The sequence below is a fragment of the Pan troglodytes genome, chromosome 13 (genome assembly GCF_028858775.2).
Source record: "Pan troglodytes isolate AG18354 chromosome 13, NHGRI_mPanTro3-v2.0_pri, whole genome shotgun sequence".
Classification (NCBI taxonomy): Eukaryota; Metazoa; Chordata; class Mammalia; order Primates; family Hominidae; genus Pan; species Pan troglodytes.
In genome coordinates, this window is record NC_072411.2 from 39276100 (window position 1) to 39290527 (window position 14428).

The following is a 14428-nucleotide window of genomic DNA, read 5'->3' on the forward strand; positions in this document are numbered from 1 at the left end:
TAAGAATGAATTAGCAATTTTTTCTGGGTATATATCTTTTAATATTAGTTTATTTTTTATCAAAGCGTTACATGTTTTATTGTATAAGTAAAATAATAGAGGGACTGATGGTGGAAAGCAGTAGGTTCTCAACCACCTCCTCCTGCACTTCATATCCTACTTCCTTAACACAACCCCTTTTTTTTTGAAATAATTATAGATCCACAGCAACTTGCAAAAATTGTACAGAGAAATCTATATACCCTTCACTCAGCTTCCCCCAGCTGTAACATCTTACATAACCATAGTACATTATCAAAGCCAGAAAATGTATTTATATAGCACAACCACTTTTTAACAGTTGCTGACTTTTTTTTCTGTCTCTCTCTGAATTTTGATTGGGAAAACAGACACATAGTTCACCAATATAAAAAGGTGAACAGTTGGAAGCCTTATGCCACCCCGGCTCTCATTCACCCACTTCCGTCCTCCTTCCCTGTCACCAACAACCACTTGACTCCTTCCTCATCTACCTCCCCTGTATCTTTATGTGGATACAAGCAAATTCAAGTATATATCACTGGCCCTTCTCCCTTTCTGGTGTTTACCTCCTAACTCTAAAGGATATATTTTTCACACAAGAGCCATGTAGCTCTGCATTTATCAATTTAAAATTGTCATTCTGTGATTTGCTCCCATGAAAGTAATCAACCTTAGCTCATTTCCACTACTTCCTCTCCCAGCTCCTCCCAGAATGTTGGCATTCTCTTGGTTGGTTACAGTAGTACTTTTGATCAAGTTTCTTAGAACCTTTGTCAAAGTCAGTTTGGGCTGCTATAACAAAAATACCATAGACTGGTTGGCTGAAACAACAAACAGGTTTATTTCTGACAGTTTTGGAGGCTGAAAGTCCGAGATCAGGGTGACCTCATGGTTGAATTCCAGGAAAAGCCCTCTTGCTGGTTTGCAGATGGCCACCTTCTTGTATCTTCACATGGTGGAGAACACAGAGAGGAAACCAGCTACTTGGTGTCTCTTTTTGTAAGGGACACTGATGCCATTCGTGGGAGCTCCAACCTCATGATCTAATTATCTCCTAAAGGCTCCACCACCCGATGTTTTCACTTTGGGGGTTAGGTTTCAACATACAGATTTTGGGAGGGACACAAACCTTTTGTTCATAATGACGTTGTCTCTTATTTCATTTGTGTTTAGATCAACCCTCTGAACACCTGCTTTGTTGGAGGAGGACATCCAGTGTCCATCCTCTCTCCTCTTTCTAGTTCTCATCCTGTGCTCTCTGTGACCAGAATGATGTGTTGGAACATTTTATCCCAAAACAAAATTTATTCGTCTCTGTTTTGCCTATGCATTGTTTCTAAAATGTTAACACTATGAAATTGCTTTCAGATTTATAATTATGTAAGTTGATGAGGTCTGATGTCACTCAGATTCCTCTCCCTTCTTAGATGAACCATTTTTCTTCCTTTTTGCCCTAACAGTTATTAGTTTCTGTTCTGCCCGCCCTCCCTCCCTCCCTCCTTCCTTCTTTTTCTCTCACTCTCTCTCTCTCTTTGTTTCTTTTTTAGAGACAGAGTCTTGCTTTATTGGCCAGGCTCTGGAGTGCAGGGGTGTGATCATAGCTTACTGCAGCCTTGAACTCCTGGGTTTCAGTGATCCTCTGGCCTCAGCAACCCATGTAGCTAGGACTACAGGCATGTACCCCCATGCCCAGCTAATATTTTTTATATTTTTTATAGACACAGGGTCTGGCTATGTTGCCCAGGCTAGTGTTTAACTTCTGGCCTCAAGCAATACTCCTGCCTCGGCCTCCCAAAGCGTTGGGATTACTAGTTTCTCCTCTTAACATTTTCTTTGTGTTTGAAATTTGGACACTCCCTGTATTTGCATGTTGGTCATTTTGTATACACTTCCTGGGTTTTTCAGTCTGAATTATCATCTCTTTTTCAATTCTGTAATAGTTAAGTCCATTATTTCCTCATCAATTTTCTCTTTTCCATTTTTCTCTATTCTCTCTTACTGGAAGTCTATTAATTGTCTGTTTAAACTTGCTAGACTGGTGTTTTTTCAATCATAATTTTTTCAGGTGCTTTGTCTCCATGAAGCTTTGGGTCCATTACTTATTTCAACATCTCAGCTTATCATATGAAAATGAAGATTATAATGCTCGTCATTGCTGTTAAGACTAACTGAAAGAATGTAGGCAGAGCACTTAACTCAGCACTGGCTATCCAATACAGAGCTCACACTATTTAACTTTATACACACTGCAATTCTCTTCTTTATATGAAACTTACGGGAAACAGAATTTAAAAACCAAATGTATAGCATAAAGTGCTTTCCTGTTTTTCTTCTTGGTGTAACACTGTTGTAGAATATAATAAATGTGATTGTTAGCCATCTCTACTCTAAAAACAAGCAAGCAAGCAAACAAACAAAAACTCGCTTGCTATTTGCTGAGACTTTAGTTTTCCAAATAATTGTGAATCTATTAACTATTTATATTACTTTCTTCCCAAGTCTGGGCACTAAATTAATTATCAGCAAAGTAATAAAATCAATATCTTCTTCCTTGTTAATGCTGGTTAGTATATTTGTTATTAACAGGCTGTCATATGTTGCTTCTTCCAACTTTTCAGTCTACGTGTTCTATAGAAATACCTATTAATTGACTGGGCGTGGTGGCTCACGCCTGTAATCCCAGCACTTTGGGAGGCCAAGGAGGGCAGATTATGAGGTCGAGAGATCGAGATCATCCTGGTTAACATGGTGAAACCCCATCTTTACTAAAACTACAAAAATTAACCAGGCATGATGGTGCACCTGTAATCCCAGCTACTTGAGAGGCTGAGGTGTGAGAGTCACTTGAACTCAGGAGGTGGAGGTTGCAGTGAGCCGAGATCGTGCCGCTGCACTCCAGGCTAAGGGACAGAGTGAGACTCCATCTCGGGAAAAAAAAAAAAAAAAAAAAAGAAAAGGAAAGAAATACCTGTTCATCATTTAAGTAGTCTAGAATTCTGTTAATGATCAAAGATTCCTAGTATTTTCCATCAAAGATTTTTGTTTTCCAATATATGTTTATATTTCTTTTATAATCCTTTCTTTTGTAGAATATTGCTAATTTGATGTATCACCCTGAATAAAACATTTAAAATAATATTTCAGTTTTTTCCTTCTGAAAAAGATCAAATTAGTTGATGCTGATGGTGAGACACTTTCTTGGCACTCATCTTTCATTGGTTTCAGAGGTTATTTTTTACTGGTGTAGTGAAAAGTTATTTTGGTCTTTGGATCAAGAGAGCTGAGGTCTGCTTCAGGCTCTGCCTCCAGCTTTGAGCGCTTGGGCAAGTCGCTTCACCTCCAGGAGTCTCTCTTCCCTCACCTATTAAGGGAACATGAGGCCCTTAATATTTTCGGTTCTAAAATCCTATAGTTCTGCGTTCAACCGCTTAGTCTCTCAAAAAGGCATTGACATGGTCTTTTCACATTGACAGATGTCCAGATTCTACTCGACCTGAAACTGTGCGCCCCTGTTTTCTCCCATGCAAAAAAGACTGTATTGTGACTGCTTTCAGTGAGTGGACACCCTGCCCAAGGATGTGCCAAGCAGGTAGGTGGATGCTGCGTTCTTAGTTCTTTCTTCCCTAACCTGATTGTTTCTCCACATCTAAGTAAGTGAGAGGTTGTGGAATGCGAGCACCTTTTTTTTTTTTCATTTGCCTATCACCCTGGAAACAAGTTTGGTAAAGTTTGTAAATGAAGTCTTGTATTTCCAAATCTATCAGAGCTTGGAAGAGAAAACATATTCTCTTATTTTATGTCATAGTTCCACCTGCATGCATTGCAGGAGTATTCATCTTCTACTGACCCCATTGTGGCATTTTGAATAGTCATTCCCATGTGATTCCTTATAAAGCATCATCACTATCACAGTTTCTATGTGGCTCTTGTGTGTCTGGACCCCAGTTCCAGGTATCCTCATTAGAATATAGGGCTTGAATACAATGCATACATCACTGATTAATATAAGTACATGGAGTACAAGAGCAGATACATTACAAAGTGTTGAACAAGTACAGAAATTGGCAATATATGATTTGTATTTCTTTATTCTTAATGGTGATACTTTATACATCTGGGTATATTTGAAGGTATTTAATCCAGGATACTTAATAGCAAAGTCCTAGATGAACACATAGGAGTATATGCTAAAGTGATCCTCTCTCTTAGAACAGATCTTTCCCCCAAAGTGTATTGCAGCTCCCTGATGGCTAGTTCATGTGAAGATATAATTAATCCTCATCCCAAAACTCCATTTTGGCCTAAGATCTAGAGTTAATAACTTAGTCCCTCTCTCCTAGTCTCATACACTAGCCTTGGCCCTTTGGATCTTACCATTGCATGGTTACAAAAGGCAAATCCAAGAAAAGGAAAGACAGAAAGAATATTACCTCTAATGCCCAGAGTTCAGTGAGTCTCATCCACTGGTCCCTGGGCTTCTCTTGGCAGCCATGTCCTCTCAAGCAGAGCATGGCTCTCTTGCTGCACCAGCCTCCTGGAAGAAGAAAGAAGAAAGTATGCAGTTCTGCAGAGAAAAAAACCTGTCAGAGGTTTACTTTCCTTGGATAATTCCAGCTGTGTGCGTCTAAGATCCTTCAAATGCTCTTTGACTCACATATCTATAGCATCACTTCATGAGAGTGACGTGAAAATAAGGCCAATATTGACATAGATCTGATGGTCATTCAAACACCTCTCAGTGATTGAAAACAGAGCTGTGGCACCTGTTGAAAATTATCATCTTTGTATTGCAATGGTGGAGTACCAGCATAAAGTTTTATACCTATGGCATTTCATCTTCCTGATGATCATTTGTCACAGAATTAATATAGTAGCATACAATGAGATTTGCTTATGGGTAGAATCAGAAATAAATACATTGAATAAGAAAGAGCTTTGAAAATACAGTGCTTTATTTATCTGATCTTTTGAGGGATGGAAACGACAATCTCTTCTAGAAACTCTCCAAAACTTGTTTTTTTCTGAATGAAGATCCAAAGTAAATGAACTGGATGAACAGGGTTTGTTAAATAGCCAGTGTAATGTCGTTTCAAAGCAGGCAAGGATAGAAAAGCTTCTGTCTCTATTCTGAGCCATTTGAAAGGCAGCATCTAGGAGGCTGACTTTGGGAATTTTAATCATAATGTACCTAAAAACATTTCAGGCTCTTAAAGATAAATATTGATAAGATGCAAGGGAATAATATAATCTATGATGATGGAGTTTTGTTGATGTTTAACTATTTATTTTAGCTTCTTATTCATGAGAGTTTAGTATAATTCCTGTTAAATTGTTATAAGAAGAGACTGGATTTAAGAGAATACCCCATCAGCAGCCAGAAATTGGTGTTGGAGTTATTGAAGTCTCTTGATACATAGGGAAGCAGATTAACTTTGTTGAGCCAGTGTGCCCTGGTGACCAGAGATTACTTTAGCCACTGCTAGTCCACCTATTCTACATTCAAGAAAATTCTCTCTGCTACCGGAGAGTCTTTTCCTAGCATTGGGTAAAGGAAACGGAATCACAGGGCATGTAAAGTAATTGTTCCTCAAGCAACTTTAAATTTTACTCCGATTTCCAGAAATTCAATTAGTTGTTTAAATCATTGGCATTGTAATGAAAATAGTTCTGAGTCTCTGTGGTCTCTCTTTGCCGCCAACTCTTCAAGCCCAGATAATTCTTTTCACAGCTTGGCAGTCAGGGACCTACAGAGGCAAAGATTCAATTTTCAGATTTCTTCCAGCTTTCCATTTCAATCCTATTTACCCTAATTTTTAGTTTATAGCTTGGGACTAAGATATTATTAAGTAACTATGGGTTAATTAAAGGACACTATAAGAGGGGGAAAAATTTGGAGGAAATTGTATCTATAAGCCTATGGTTCTCAAACTTTATTGCATTTGAATCACCTGGAAGAATTATTAATATGCAGATTTCTGGATCCATGACTGGAAACTCTGATTCAATAACTATGGGGTGGGTCCCAGAAATTTTCAGTTGTAAGAAGCTAGGGCCCCCTGAATGGTGACCCTCCTCCTCCTCGTCTCTCTCATTCTGATGAAGCCCATAGATCCATGAGCAAAACTTGCTTTAACGCTAGATATGTGGCCCTTCTTTCAGCTTCTTGAATGTATCTTGTTTTTTTCCCCAGTTTAAGAGACTGTAGATTAGGGCATAAGAGCATGGATGCTGGAGCCAGATAACTGTGGTTGTATTTTCATGTTTGCTGTGTAGCAGATATATTACTTAATGTCTCTTTGCCTCAGTTTTCTAATTTGTAAAATGGAGGTTAATAATAACACCTGCCTATAAAGAAAGCACTTAGACCACCTCCTGACACTGAGTAGGCACTGGGCAAGTGTTTGTATAGTTGTATAGTTTGCGCCTGCTGTGCATGAGGTTGGCACTCCATTCTCTTCAGCTGCCCCTCCTTCCCGGGTCCTCAGCCTGTGTATCCACAGAGACCTGCCTTTCCCCTGGAATGCTGCTCTCATCTACCAGACTACTGTAGACTCCCCCATCCTCCTCCATTAAGTAGATTATCCCACAGCATCCTATTCATCCCCTTAAATTATCTTTTCTTGTTAGAGTTGCCCCTGCTAGATTTTAAGTCCATGAATATAAGGACCACTTCCGCCATCTTCACAACTGGATACTCTAAACCCAGCCTAGTATGAGGCATATAGTTGCTACTCAATGCATATATTTTGAATGTACAGGTGTTCTGTAAAGAGATAGAGGAGTGTGGATTAAAATCTAGGCAGTGGATTTTGTGTCCTTGAGAGTGTCCTTCAACAGACTTTTTGGGAAATGGTGTCCTAAAACAGTACTTCTCAAACTTGAAAGTGCATACAAGTCCCCTGGGGATCTTATTAATTGCAGATTCTAATTCAATAGACCAAAATGGGGCCTGGAATTGTATATTTCTGTAAGTTCCCAGGGGATACGTATATGTTGGGTATAAAGCTCTATGCAGGGTTGGGTTCATTAGAAATTTCTGGGCGAGGCAATGTCTGATCAAAGTTTTAAAGTGAGAAGCATGGACCAGGGACAGACTAGCAGGTGGGGACAGGGTGGGAGGTGAAGGGGAGTGGTTAAAAGTGGTTTAACTTAAACTGAGAGGTCAGGAAGAGATCCAGGAGGAGGATGGACCAGAGCAAGTGGAAACCTCGACTAATGAAGACAGAAGAACTCCTTTGTTTTGTTTTGTGGCTATGGCTTCAGGTTGGGTCATCAAAGTTGAGAAGCGGTTATGTCTGTGGTCCTCAAAGTTGACTGCACAATGGAATCACCTGAAAATCTCTGATGCCTGGATCCTACTCTAATACATTCTGATTTAATAGGTTTGTGGTAACAACCAGGGAATCACTGGATTATGAAAATCTCAAACCACATTCATTCTAAACCTCTCAGAAAGCCAAGGTTGTTTAGGGGACCAAGTGCACCAGCAGTGATTTGTGACATAGCAATGGATGAATTGCGTCAGGTTTTATTTTGTCCCGGCTTGATTCAAGAGCTAAAACCTTAAAACATAAAGGTATTTTCAAGCCATGGACAATCTCAAGCCATGCTTATGATCTTCTTACTCCTCCTTCTCTGAGTCTCTGCTTAAAGGATCAATGATAGTCTCATATTTTTCTAAGCAAACCAAAGGTCTACCAAGCTTTGGCCTGTTGTGGCCTAATTCTTCAGTCCTTGTAATAAATTCACCAAATTATCACGAACCATTTCCTTTGTACTTTTTTTTTTTTTTTTTGCTGTTTTCTTTGATTCTTTTTTCGGCCTACAAAACAAATGCCTGCCTAAAGTATCCAATGTGGTCTAGTTAATAATAGCAACAGCTAGCTTATTGCAACATTTCTCAGCCCTTAGTTTTTTCAATGGACTGATGTCTGAGCCTTATCCCAGCTCGCCCAGTCAGAATATCTTTAGGTTGGAAGGATATCTGCGATACTAAAATTCTCCATAGGTGACTTATAAGCAGTGAAGGATGAGAAACACTCATTTAATGCCTAATATTTTACAATACGTCTTCACATACATTTCAGCCTGTTATAGGAGATCATTGATAATTGTTTGCCGAGGTAGTGTTGGAATTAATTATGTTGGCCACTGCTGCCATCACTGTCATTCCTCATGTTTTTACTTTAAGATCACAAATCAGTATTATCCTTTGTACGATTTATATCAGAGAACCTTTAAAGAGCCTCACTGCATATTTTCAACATTTAATTATATGAAGTTTCAAACATATGCATAAATGAATGCAATGTGAATACAAAGTATTAATGGTTAATACAATGTATTCATGTCATGATGGCTACACAAAGCAATTATCACCTCATGGACATTCTTATTTTGTCTATACATTAATCCCCACTTCCACACCCAAAAGGACTAGTTGAGATAATTGCCTGATATGTTTACCAGTTTATGGAAAGGGAGAATATGAAAGAGGTAAAGTTACTAGACTGAAGATAAATTATGGTATATTAAAAATAGAATATTCAACAGAATATTTCTAGAAACCATGGAGCTAATGATTAATTATTTGTCAGTCTCAAATAATTGGAGGCTGAAGGAACTCCTTTAACTTTCATCTCTAAGGAGTGAGCTAGAGAGCAATGTCATGGTAACAGGAAGGCCAACAGCAGAGACTGCTGCTGGGAATTGGTAGGAAACCTCATTTGGTGGAATTCATTTCCTCCTGTGTCAACCCTCCTGGAGTTGCCTCTTGAGTTTTCAGTATCAAAAACAGACAGTGATTTTTTTTTAAACACCTAGGCATGTAGCATGGATTCTTGAGTTAGATTTCCTTGATTCAAATCTCATCTCTGCCATACAAATTACTTTAAACTTGCTGTGTTTCAATTTCTTCCTTTCCAAAATAAGGTAATATTACCAGCTACTTCAAAGAGCTGTTATAAGGAGGACAGATGGAACAGTGCCAGGTATATAGAAATTTATTATTGTTTATTTTTATTTAATCTCAACCCCATTGAGTTTTTTCAATCCACAGATGTCTGAGACTCACCCCAGCTCAAACCAGTCAGAATCTCTTCAGGTTGAAAGGATATTTTCAGTGTTAAAACTCTCCATAGGTGACTCTTACCAGTGGTGGAGGATGAGAAATACTCAGTGCTTAGCATTTATTTATTATTATTATTATTAGATGATAATGATGATGATAAAAGTTCCTTAAGGTCAGGGAGCTTGTATTATGTTGAGTTCCTGCAATTATTAAGTCCTCTACATGCTGGTATTATGGCACCTGTTTCTATGCCTGTATTGCTCTGGACAGACTATAAACTCAGAGGGTAGGAGTCTTTCATTTCATTAATGAACTTCCAGTGCTTAGTACAGTGTCTGGCACATGGTTGGCATTTAGTAATTATTGTTGAATGAATGAATAAATAGACACATCTCTTCCCCAGTCAGTTCTAATGCTTAAAGATTTTGCTTTCTTTTAAATGAAACTGTGGCATTAACAGATTATTCCACAGATCCAGGTCAATTAGGGAATTGGTCAATCTGAATGTCAAAAAGGTAAAAAATAACCTATTCTGGATTCCAGAATTTTGCCCACTCAAATACATACAAGCACTAACTTGCCTGTTTACTTTCCCCTGTCAAGCATATGTGGCCCCCTCCTCTTCACAGAACCATCCACACCTTTGTTCATCCATTTGTTCCCAAATAATAGAGGGTCTGCTGTGTTTGAGTAATCAAAGCTTTGAGCCTGGAACACTGGCCCAAAAAATAATGTTCAAGGCACTTTAACACCTTGTTCTTCCTTGAGATTGACATTACCTAAATCTTTTTTGTTTCTTCTGTAAACTTTAGATAATGTTATCTTTTCCAAAGAGTTTTTTGAGAAATTAAACACAGCAAGATGTATAGCTCACATAGATGTCTCCAGACCCAGCTCTGATACATGAGTGCAGGTATCTTTGTCTTCACAGGTGCTGCTGGGTGTAACTTGCTTCCTTTAGTCTGTAATTTAAATTCCATAGATCAGTACATGGTCCCAGTGCTCAATAAATATTCCTGATAATTTAGTAGGAGGAATGACAAACACTTGGGCTTGTAGAGATTATAGTTTTCAATCATACTCCTGCTAAACTGAGGAGTTCTGCTGATAAAATTCATTAAAAAACACCTTTTCCTATTTCATAGGGGGAAAAAGTTCATGGATAAAATTCTCTCAATTAAATATTGTTTTATTTTTTCCTATATATTTTTTTAATTATGGGATCTTCTGCCTGTCTTTATTAAAACCCAGCATAAGAAGTTATCAGATTTGGTTTTAAAAAAAATAACAACATTGCATTAGAGTCCGATGACCATATTGAGACAAGGAGGAACACTTACATTAGAATGGGAGTTGCTGCTCAGAGCTCAGAACTCTTAGTCTGGTCTAAACTCCTTCAGAGAAATGTTAATCCGAGTAATATCTGGTAGGGAAAGCATTGTCAGTCCAGACTCTTTCCTCTCACCCCATTACTCCGTCTTCTTCCCTCTGGACTAGAGATTGATGTATATTTAGAAGGACCTGAAATCTACAGTATAGTCTACTGGATTTTCTCTTGCATCCTACAGTGGCCCCAGGAAGTAAGTCTAATCATACATGACTAACAGGTGAGAAACACCAGGCTCAGAAAGATGAAGTAACTGCTCCGAGGTTAACCAGTATGTTAGAATCAGAGCATGGTGGAAATCCAGGCTTCTCTCTGGCTCTAGGGCTTGTCTGTTTTTATCCCACAACAATGAGCTACTTGCTACATCCATAGGCACAGATAGTCTTGCCTGTCTATTAGCAAATCAAGAATTTGAAGTCCAGTACCTTTATTGCAGGCTTTGCATGTTATAGATCACACATTAATTTGACATGTGCTATCTCATAAATTGTCAGGACAGTTTAATGGTAAAGGAAGAGCTGTTTTATTAGTGCTGCTTCACAGATGAGGCAACACACTCCTCAAGGGAAGTTGCCATATGGCCTCAAAGGAGCAAAGACCAAGTTAAAAAACCCAGTGTTTAAACTTGCTACATTGTCCGTCCTGGTGCCCCTGTTCAGCTACAGAAAGGCAAGCTACACAAGTTTAATTCTTGCCAGTGAAAGGCTGTAACTTCGGCATAGCTTTGCTTTATTTCACTGCCTCTTCCTATTAAATTTATAATAGCTATAATTTATATGCATTACTCTATTTGATTATTTCTATTTTAAAATTTTATTTTAATTTGACAAATAATAACTGTATATAAGTATGGGGTATAATGTGATGTTTTGATACATGTATACATGATGGAATGATTAAATCAAGCTAATTAATATATCCATCACCTCACCTGCCTAGAGTTAATAATAAAGCATATTTCAAAATTGCCACCAGAGTAGGTTTTAAATGTTCTCACTATTCCATTTAATTCTTACCTCAACCTTATGTTAAAAGAATTATTACTCCATTTTATGTAAAAGAAAATAGGGCTTAAAGATAGAGCCCAAGGTTGCAAAACTAACATTAATAAATACCAAAACCACATGGAATCCTAAGCTCTTAACCACTTAACAACAAATATTTGCTGAATGATCCTGCATTTCAGGCTGTGTGCTAGGCGCTGTGTGTATATGGATAAAGTGGTGAATGAAACATACAGAAATCTCTCCATCATAGAGAATACCATCCAGTGGGAAGATAGAGGAGTTGAACACAAAACTACCTGAATAAAGATGCAGTCACAAAGTGTGCTATGAAGGTCAGGGAACTATGGAAGAAGGCAAGAAAAGTCTGATTTCCCCTCTGCCTGAATGTCTCCCTTCATCTCTACTGCTTGCCCAAATCTTACTACAGCCTAAATCCTAGCCCCCTCCACAGAGTTTGTTCTGACCCTTCTGCTGGAAATAAACACTTTGCCCTCTGAATTCCCATGCTCTGTCTGAAATGTTTGCAGTCTGGCTATTGGTAAAGGTGTTTTGTGTTCCTCTGAAGGATTGTGAACTCCTTGAGGGCTTAAACCTTGCCCTTTTCAGTTTTCAGTCCCCAAAGTACCAAGAAATAAACTTAAGGCAGAACAGAACTTAGTAAATCCATGTCAAATAAATACATGCTAGCAAGAACCAGTTTGCTTAAGCAAACCTAGCAAACTGCTGAACGAGAAGTTAGTCTACCTTCACAGCTCAATTTTCCTCATAAAAATTTGCATAGCTTAATGCAAGAACATATGTGACGACGCTGGCCACAGAATGTGTGAGACTTAGAGCATCAGATTTGTCTCTGTTTTCCTGGCAAATGTGGTTAAAAGGGAAAAAATTCTATCATTTTTATTTATTTTTTGTGTACTTGTTTGTTCATTCATTTGTCTATCAGTCTGTCTATTATCTGTAATGAAGTTGTATGACTATCTCAGGGAAGCAAAGCCTATTAAATTGCTAATTTCTTAAAGTCATTTCCCACTCGTGCTTCAAAGTCACCAACTGGGGTAGTAGTTACTGTTTTCAACCATATGGTTATGGGAAATGCAATGCACTGTCTGACAGGGTTTCATTCTTGATAAAAACCCAAGGCCATATATAAGGTGAAATGCAAAATTGTGGTCATGTGCAATCTTTTAGTGTCCTAGACTGACCCATGGGTAAAACTTAAAGTAATTGAACAGGTTTCTGAAAATGTGGTCCACAAACCTTCAGCTCAGATCTGTGTGGTATGCTTGCTAGAACCCTAAGAGATTCTGATTTTGAAGTTGGAACTGGGGCCTAAAACTCTGCATTTTTAAATTAACTTCCTTAGTGATTCTAAGACACACTAAAGTTTGAAAACCACTATATTGGAGAAGCATTGGATGTAACCATAGACCAACAGATTGTTTAAGAAATGTGTGACAAGCACCTACTGTGTTGTTTTAATCAACTCTATTTTAGTTTTTAAGGATCAAAGAACTTTAAGCTACATTAGGTAAAAGGGGGCTTGGCTGGGCGCAGTGGCTCACGCCTGTAATACCAGTCCTTGGGAGGCCGAGGCGGGTGGATCACGAGGTCAGGAGTTTGAGACCATCCTGGCTAACATGGAGAAACCCCGTCTCTACTGAAAATACAAAAAATTAGCCAGATGTGGTAGCACATGCCTGTAGTCCCAGCTACTCGTGAGGCTGAGTCAGGAGAATCACTTGAACCCGGGAGGCGGAGGTTGCAGTGCGCTGAAATCATGCCACTGCACTTCAGCCTGGGTGACAGAGCGAGACTCTGTCTCAAAAAAAAAAAAAAAAAAAAGGGTTGGGGGGCTTGATGGGAATTTATAACAGATCTGGCAGATGTCCAAATGTAAGAAAAAAACCCTATGGGTGTGATGGGAGCTATAAATGCTGGGATTACAGTTTAGATTACAGTTGGAAGTAATACTGGAAGTGCTGGGATTATAGGCATGAGCCACCATGCCTGGCCCTTTATTTATTTATTTATTTGTAGAGATGGGGTCTCGCCATGTTGCCCAGGCTTGTCTGGAACTCCTTTTGCTGTCCTTCTGCCTCAGCCTTCTGAAGTGCTGGGATTACAGGTGTGAGCCACTGTGCCTGGCCCCGGTTTGTATAATACTTTTGTGCCAGGTCCCTCAGTGGCTCAGAAGCCTGTTGGAGCAGCCCTTGAGGCCAGAGACTCATGTGGAAGGAGAGGGGACAGTGATGCACAAAGGTGGCAGAGAATGATGCAGGAGCATCCCTCTGGAGAGGGCTCGTGGTGTTCCGCAGGGAGGTTGGCCTCTCCAACTGGTTCAAGCTCCACTTTTTGGAGGGAATTCAGAACCTGGCTCATCCCTCTCTTGTGCCTCCACCAGTTACACTCTGGGTGCTGAACTATTGGAAGAGACTAGCATGTTTCCAATAGAAAAGGCTTGCTTTTTTTTTTTTTTTTTTTTACTTCACAGCTTTGGTTTGAGAAAAGGGCTGTTGTGAATTAGGTAGAAATATAGAAAAGGAAAATGAAGCTCCAGAGAATAGAAATGCAGTAGAATAACACCTTCATGTGGAATAGAAACTGGGAGAATGAGGTACTCACTCTGAGTATGATCTGAGTCTGATATTAGCCACTCTGAGTATGATCTGAGTGATATTTTACTTCAAACAAGCAAAATATGCAGTCTGTGTGTACTTGCATTCTTACCAAAATGCCTTGGCTGTGATTCCTATCAGTGGTCTATGATAAACAGTGCTGTTTGGTTGTCTTATAAAATAAACCAACATACCAAAGAAAACAAAATAAATTTAAAAAGCAGAAAAATAAGCAAATGTAGGTTTAGTGTGTGGAGTTCTGTTCTTTACACCTGAAATGCAATACTATGCTGTCTTAGTTTATATCTAATAGTGACTTTAAAGCACT

The 14428-nt window shown here is 38.9% G+C and overlaps 1 protein-coding gene across 2 annotated transcripts in view; it reads left to right on the top strand.

Annotated features, from left to right (window-relative positions):
* The window catches only part of THSD7B (thrombospondin type 1 domain containing 7B), a 908985-nt gene that overhangs the window by 468055 nt on the left and 426502 nt on the right, over positions 1–14428 (top strand). For both annotated transcript variants that reach the window (XM_054679008.1, XM_009443389.3), the window contains exon 10: positions 3495–3610. In XM_054679008.1, coding sequence (XP_054534983.1) covers positions 3495–3610 — 116 coding nt within the window. The remainder of the gene's footprint in view (positions 1–3494; positions 3611–14428) is intronic.